The following is a 7,254-nucleotide window of genomic DNA, read 5'->3' on the forward strand; positions in this document are numbered from 1 at the left end:
GATTTCTTTTCATTACATAAACACCGTTGGCCTTTACTAACAAGAAAATTCGGCAAATGACTTCTGATGAGAATGGTGAACAACACCTTGCCACTTACTCATCAACTTGGCAGAGCGGCGCGAAAAGCGAGTGACGTTCAGGAACTGATTGGTAATATCAAACACACGTAAAAATTCTCGTCATTTCATGGCTCTTCTCAGGGCTGGAAAACCTTGCAAAACACTGCACTTTCAATAATAAATAATGTTACCGTAAGATGAACTAAATGTCGGTTTTATGAGTACAAGACCTAGTGCGAAACTTCATTATTTGAGTTTAGCTGGTGTTCACCGGTTGGGAAAAAAAAAATTAGTATAGATATATATTCCCGCCATAACTAGACTTAAGAGCACTCTGACTCGCTATTAAATTGCATGATGTTTGTCGAAGAGTGCTGAAACATTGATATTGAATCAATGGAGTCAGAGTTATTAAATTTGCGCTGCATTTTGAGGTAAAAAAACTCCCAGAAAGGGAGTTAAAAAAGACTTCAATGGGGAACTCGAAAAAAGTGTTGAAGACAAAAATAGTATTAATACAAGCACGTCAGCACAATTTGCAGCATATACGCGGCAAATAATTGGCTTGAAAAGAGCGTTGTTGTTGAGGATGAGAATTAATTGACGGAGTTTACTCAAAACAGTAACTCTCCCTCAGACAGAGGGAGGAGAATTTGAACCATCTACGCTGAACAACATTCGACGGGGCGAGTTTGCTGGGAAGAAAATAAAATTCGGAAATCATTCCAACAGAGGTGTTAAACACGACCAGATCGCAGACCGCAGAATTCCTTGAGTTCCAGTGCTGGTGGTATATTTCTTCAACTCTGATCCCTCCAACTGAAAGTTTTTAAAACTAATGAGACGAACTGATTTGAAGCCTCAAAATAATTTGCATTTGTGTGTTCGTTTCCACGTGATGAAGTTTTTAAAACAGTGCTTATCGGCATAGAAGGTGACAGCCTTGTTTTTCGACCATAATTTATCACTTTGTTTGTTGTATTGTAACACTCAATCTGAAAATATCTTCCTCCTGTGCTTGCGACCCTCGTCATCTTTTCACGCCGTTTGTTGACTCGTACTATTCTTCTCACGGCCACTCCATACATGCCTGACATATTTCATCGCCGTGACTTCAAAATAACATCACAGGAGATTTTACTGAATTTAGACAGAGTGAATGAGTAGACGTACCTTCTTAGTACGCTTCGGCAACAAATCAGGCTCGCTTGTTATCGCCAGGGGTATATTGGCTCGACTGCGCACCAAAATGGTACGATTAGGTGAGAACTGGGTAAAATATCTGTTAGATCACGCAAGAAAGAACACGTGGTTATTGTCGCGAGCGTTGGCGCTGGCAAGAAGAGCGAGAGTTTTCGACAGGCTGTATTTTAGTACAAAGCAAAAAGGCAAAAAGGTTTAAGAACCTCAGTGCTTTCAGAGGATGAATTCCAACATCATATCACAATCTACTGCTTCAATTAAACAATGGTCGAAAGTAAAAGTGAGGATTCTGTCACAACTGCAAAGAGCGCTGAGGTGAGTCTGTATGTGTTATCATTTCATCGTGCGTTACGATCCTTTAAAAGTTTCAGTAGTCTTAATTTAAAAATCTTGCTCGTGCTAAACAGGACATGTGTTTTGCTGTGGGTTTTGGTAGATGTTTGAAAGCTCTTCGTGGGTAAACAAACCATGCCTTCCTCGAGAGGTCGTCAATCGTCGTGGACAAACTCATAAGTAATACACCATTTGCATGTTAGTTGTTAGTTCAATATGGCCATCGTGAAAAAAAAACGAAAAGTGATTGTGAACAAGGAGCGTTTCCTTGTCACACTATTTAATACGCAGTCAGGTTTGGTGAATTTAATTTTAAAAGTGTTGCATTAATATGGCCAACTTTAATTACAGGAAAAGGAAAGTGGAAAGGGAGAATGCCTGTATGTGTCCTCAGCGAAAAGTTCAGATTCAACAACAATCATCAACAAGAAGCTGGAGTCATCAGGATTTACTGTTAACAAGGAATTAAGCATTGCATTGGCTTCACAGTTATGTGCCTTTTTGAGGATGGCTAGGTGTGAGTGTGTGTTGGAAGACTGTGAAGAAAACAATTTCATTGAGACTTTCAAGTAAGTATCCCCTTTGTTTGTAAGTCTTTCCACTCTTAACCCATTGACACCTGAACCGCCCGTAACCGCCCGTGCCGCGTGGGGGACTTGCGCGAGAGACGCTTTACCCCCTATCTCCCCTACTAAGCAGAATTTTGTCTCCAAACTTCCTCTGTTGTTAGAGGATCTGTAAACCAATCAGAATCCGTTTTTTGCGCAGTTATTTTGATAACTTTAGGGGGTAGTACAGAGGCGTCATTTTATGCGTTCACAAGAAATGATCAAATACAAAGAAATGGCGTACGCGCGGCCGACTTTCAATATTTTCAAGTCGGATTTTCTGTTCCTTTCCCACCATTTTAGACCTTCTGGAACATAAAATGAAAAGGAAAAATGCTATAGAATAATCTGCTCGAAAAATAATGGACATCACGGTCTTAAAGGCGACAAAATAAGCTTTCGAGTCGACAACACTACAATTCTCTAAAGCGATGCGAATTAGGGCCGTAAAGCGAAAACCAAACTATCGGACTTCAAGCGAGGCCTAGAGTCATTATGAAGATTCAAAGACACGGTAAATATCACGTTTGAGTAATGAGATGTCCAATAAGTATTGTTTAATAGAAGATTTTGTGTTAAAACGTAGAACTTTCAGTATTTTCAACACAACGCTGCGCAATATTCTAGCCGCGAAGTCAAGTAAACATCGATCTAAGCATGATGAATTCTACTTCGTGGGTTTCGCACACGTAAGAAATTCGTACGTTTTTCGGTTCTAACAGAAAATCAAGAACTGTTTTGAATAAAGCTTTCTTCCCGAAACGTTCCTTGGTCAGTTTTGTCTTTCTCCTCATTTATAATTTCCATGTAACATGAGATCTCTCCACACACTGATGAATTTGCATATTCACTTTGAAATCCGATCCGCATACATTTTTTGCACACGTGCGCAAAAATTTACTGATTTTTATCTTTTATCTTGATTTTAGAGTAAAAACTTAATATGCATCTATTGCTTTCCTCGTTGATAGTAAGTTATTTAAATGGTCTTCTTTCACGTGAGCTTGTTTTTGGGAAAAAAAGATTTGTCAAACTTTACTGCGCATTGTGTTTACTTTTCCGGTTTCTCCAAAATTTTAACTTTTGGGTAGGCACGTGTTACACTTCATTGTGAGTGGTCAAGTAAAGTTGGACAATTAAATGCATGATGATATACATGAAAAAATTATGCACTTCTGATTGGCTGAGAACAAGTGCATTTTTCATGCAGCACAAGAGCAAAGTTGTAACACAAGTGCAGATTATAAATAGTAAGCAGTTAAAATTGTGAATAAGCGCTTGTAAATTTTTCAGAGACTGCACATGTACAAATTGCTCTTACCTTATGCACTCTTGCAATTATGTTGTCTTTGACAAATTTACTTGTGTTTGCTAACACCAAATTGTATCGAAAAATTATTACCTGAACATGATTTCTTTAAAATTCTGTATGGATTATGTGCAACTGCATGAATTAGTATTGCAAAGATTTCATATTGTGGATTGTGGACAATGAGTGTCAATATAAACTTCAGGGTAATTTTTTCTGGCTTTTTGAAGCTTTTAGCTATAGGTTCTCTCTGAACATTTTGCTCCATCTCTCTCCACCACAATTTATCATTATGTATTTTGTGGTGCTTGCTCCCAAAAACTGCTGTAGACTCTTTCTCCTTTAGACAGTCAGGGCCTCAATGGCTGTTTCAATGAACAAACTTGGTCATCATAACTTGTTTTGTTTCAACAGATCACCAAAGACATGCAACAAGCACACACACACCGATTGTATTTATTTCCTCTGGACCCCTGTCAGGTAGACCTGTTCCCTTCTCCCTGGTTACTTATATCACTATGGTAACTGGTCAAAGTAGCCTCCTCTTATCCTTTATGAAGGGTTAAGACCAATTATATAAGTTCTTTGAGACAGAACCAACCTCCTTGACCAGTAATATAAGAAGAAGCTCTGTAGAAATGTAGGTATTGTTAAAACAAATTTTGAGAAAAAGAGAGTGGTCAAAAAAATCTATTGTTTATAGTACCTGTAATGATGAAGCTATGTCATTGAAGCTTTACAGGCCATTGATTTTCCATCTCTTCTCATTTTTTCCTAACATCTTGCATGAGTTAATAAAGTAGTTGATGATAGAGAAGTGTGATGTGTTGCACGCCTAACAAAAATAACAACCATACAAAGTGCATGTAGGCACAACTTATATATTTTGTTCCTTCTTAGTATTGGTTCAAAGATTTACAGTGTGTTTTTGAATATGTTTCTTATGATAGAGCTTGCAAATATATACTATTTCAAAAGGCAACAACAAAAAGTAATTTTAGCTTTTTTATAAAGGGTAATTAAGCTCTAAGTTTCCTACATGTGGTAATTAACTACTCAAAGATTGACTGGTTTGAACTGTTCTCAATAATGATTTGATCTTTTTGTTGATTCTTTTTTACTCTTGATTGTAGTGTGCAATTTTTCTTAGTACTGATTGACAGTTGTTGCAATGCTGTTATGATTATGAATTTACAAGTTTTTCCTTGATTCTGTCAGGCACTTGATGCAAGAGCAGTACATTGATGAGCTTGTGTTCAAATGCTTGACACTGGAGTGTGATCTGGGAAGTGCAGTAAATTGCCTGATAATGCAACCAGGACAATTTGCAGGTACATGTAACTATCATGTAGAGTTTGGTTGAGTCATGCTTGCTTTTTTCATTGTAAAATGCCTTACATAATTTTTCAGAGTATATTCAGAGTGACAGGGAATTTTTAGTGGTGTATTATGCCTTAATCCCTCTTTGAAAACATTACATTTCCATAAAAAAGACAAAACAAAACAAAAGAGAGGGAAAAAAAAACTAGGATAGAAATCAATTTAACAGTGGATTACTTTTTAAATTATCCAGCCAATTGGTATGTGCTTTGGGTAAAAAATTGATTTATTTTTTACTGTTAGTAGGCAGTGGAATTAACTGGAAGCAAATTAAACCACTAAACCAAGTTCTTTTTAATAATTGTTGGCTCATTTTGTAAAACATGTTGGTTCTGGTTTTCATTTTTTCCATGGACATACAACTGTTTTGTAGCAAACACCAAACAAATACAGTATTATTGAGCAATGAAGCTGTGTGCATATTAAAAATGTTGTTGGGAGCCATACGCAATTTGGTCCTTAAATTAAGAAAATTGTAAGCTCACTTGAGGATTTCTTTAAGTGTTATTTCAGTTATACTTATTTAAATTTGACTTCAATTGAGCTCATTTCCTACATGTATTCATTTTATTGTGACATGCAATATACCCCTCTTCAGTCTAGTGAATAGTTGCACACCTTGTGAAACAAAAAATATAGTTGCCAAATAATAATGTGATTCATGTAGCTTTACAAGGGAGACATTGTCTTAAAAATTTCTTCATAATATTGTTGCAGTTACTCCCAAATCAAAGAGGCCTGGCATTGAAAGAAAAAAGGAATTTCATACAGCTTTTCTATCATAAAGGAACAATGATTGTGAAGGTATGATATTTGATTAAGTGCTATGTATCTAATGGAACAAGCTGCAAAAGGAGCCAATACGTTCATAACTTGCAAGCCTTTGAAACTGCATACCACTTGTTCCCTCAAAATTATAGTTTTCCCTGCTTATAACCTTAGTTGCCTAGTTGTAGGTCAGAGTAAGTGGGCTAGTTGTGGCAACTTGTCTGCTTTATGTGTTTAGCTCTTGTTTTGTAAAGATTTGATATTTGATACTGTATATTTGACATCTGCAAAGGTGGGAAGTAACTTTAAGTAAATTACTCAATGTTTGAGCTAAATTGAAACTAGCTTCCTCACTGAATTCAACATCATAATAATTCAGATATCTCAAACTACCAGCCTTAACACTGTTATACTCACTTTCATCAATAACCAAATTGCTGAAATACACCCTGCCAAGAGGGTATAAGTATAACCCTTTATACAACTCCAGATTTCTTATACAGTACAACACTTACCAACATGGTCTTGATCTGGTTGTTGTTACTGAATTTTAAAATTTCTTTGTTGTGGTGTATGGGTGATTTCTGCAATCTCAACTGTGGTATGTCTTGAGTTACATGAACACCTGTACCTTGAGGTCTCTTTTCCAACCCTTTTTTTTTTGTTTCTCATGCTGGAGACCCAAAACCACACAAAAGTGTCTCATTGTTCACATGGAAGAAGTCTGTATGGAAATACTTAATTTTAGGAAAGCTTTGCACTTTGCCTTTAAAGCAGTAGCAATCAGTAAACATCAGTCACTGTTGAGCAGTGAAGTACTGTAATCTTTTTCCGTAATTGTTTTCTGTAATCTTGATTGGTTGACTCAGTTGTCTTCATATTTTGTGAACTCCAATAATTTCAGCCTAGAAGCAATAAGCTGACACATTTCAGGGTGTTCATTAGGCATCGGAGATCGGAGAATTCTCCGCCTACTACCCAGAATTCTCCGGCTAAATTTTGATGGCCTGGAGCTACATATTTCTTATTCAGACGAGGAGCCGTTATGTAGTAGAAAATTATATTTGGCGAAAATGGTGTCTTTTTTTTCCAAGAAGATATACACAGAACGCGTTGAACAAATAATTCTTCGTTAACATGTGTGGTCGTTGAAAATTCTTATACCGGTATATTGAAACAGGCATGTCACAGACATTGCACAGTAATGTGTAATTTTAATGTCATGCCGACGTGACTCTACATGCCTAAATAAATAATGACTGAATATATAGATGACCTTATTTAAGACTTATTTAAGTGCTAGCAGTGTTAAGCTAAAAAACTAATTATGGACACTAAAATAAAAAGAAAGAAAAAATGACTACTGCTTGCGCAGTTTCCAGTCTGCTCGAGCTGTTCATTTTTATCTACATGCGAAAATTATTCTTAAAAAATAAAGTACAAGACGAACAAGTAAAATCGACATAAGTCACAAAAAGAAAACTTGGCCAAAGCTAAGCAGAAAAAAGTGAGCTGCATTGATATGAAAACCGATTTTTGTGATATAAACTGCTTCGCAAGCTGTTTACCGTACAGCATATTATGAGATGAGCA

The 7,254-nt window shown here is 36.5% G+C and overlaps 2 protein-coding genes across 3 annotated transcripts in view; both read left to right on the forward strand.

The window, feature by feature from the left end:
- The first annotated feature begins 1,190 nt into the window (after positions 1 to 1,190).
- The window catches only part of LOC149050769 (uncharacterized), a 9,782-nt gene continuing 3,718 nt past the window's right edge, over positions 1,191 to 7,254 (forward strand). Inside the window, exons 1-5 of one of the 2 annotated variants that reach the window (XM_089198315.1) lie at positions 1,191 to 1,578; positions 1,948 to 2,165; positions 3,928 to 3,993; positions 4,732 to 4,844; positions 5,611 to 5,697. In XM_089198315.1, coding sequence (XP_089054441.1) covers positions 1,528 to 1,578; positions 1,948 to 2,165; positions 3,928 to 3,993; positions 4,732 to 4,844; positions 5,611 to 5,678 — 516 coding nt within the window. In that variant the 5' untranslated portion in view covers positions 1,191 to 1,527 and the 3' untranslated portion in view covers positions 5,679 to 5,697. Of the gene's footprint in view, positions 1,579 to 1,947; positions 2,166 to 3,927; positions 3,994 to 4,731; positions 4,845 to 4,923; positions 5,284 to 5,610; positions 5,698 to 7,254 lie in introns of those variants that run through there. The other variant, XM_089198316.1, reaches the window with a different exon arrangement.
- Positions 5,720 to 7,254, forward strand: part of LOC149050770 (zinc finger protein 862-like) — a 4,792-nt gene continuing 3,257 nt past the window's right edge. Inside the window, exon 1 of the mRNA XM_089197783.1 lies at positions 5,720 to 5,855. Coding sequence (XP_089053909.1) covers positions 5,720 to 5,855 — 136 coding nt within the window. The remainder of the gene's footprint in view (positions 5,856 to 7,254) is intronic.

The sequence above is a fragment of the Pocillopora damicornis genome, chromosome 2 (genome assembly GCF_964200805.1).
Source record: "Pocillopora damicornis chromosome 2, jaPocDami1.2, whole genome shotgun sequence".
Lineage (NCBI taxonomy): Eukaryota > Metazoa > Cnidaria > Anthozoa > Scleractinia > Pocilloporidae > Pocillopora > Pocillopora damicornis.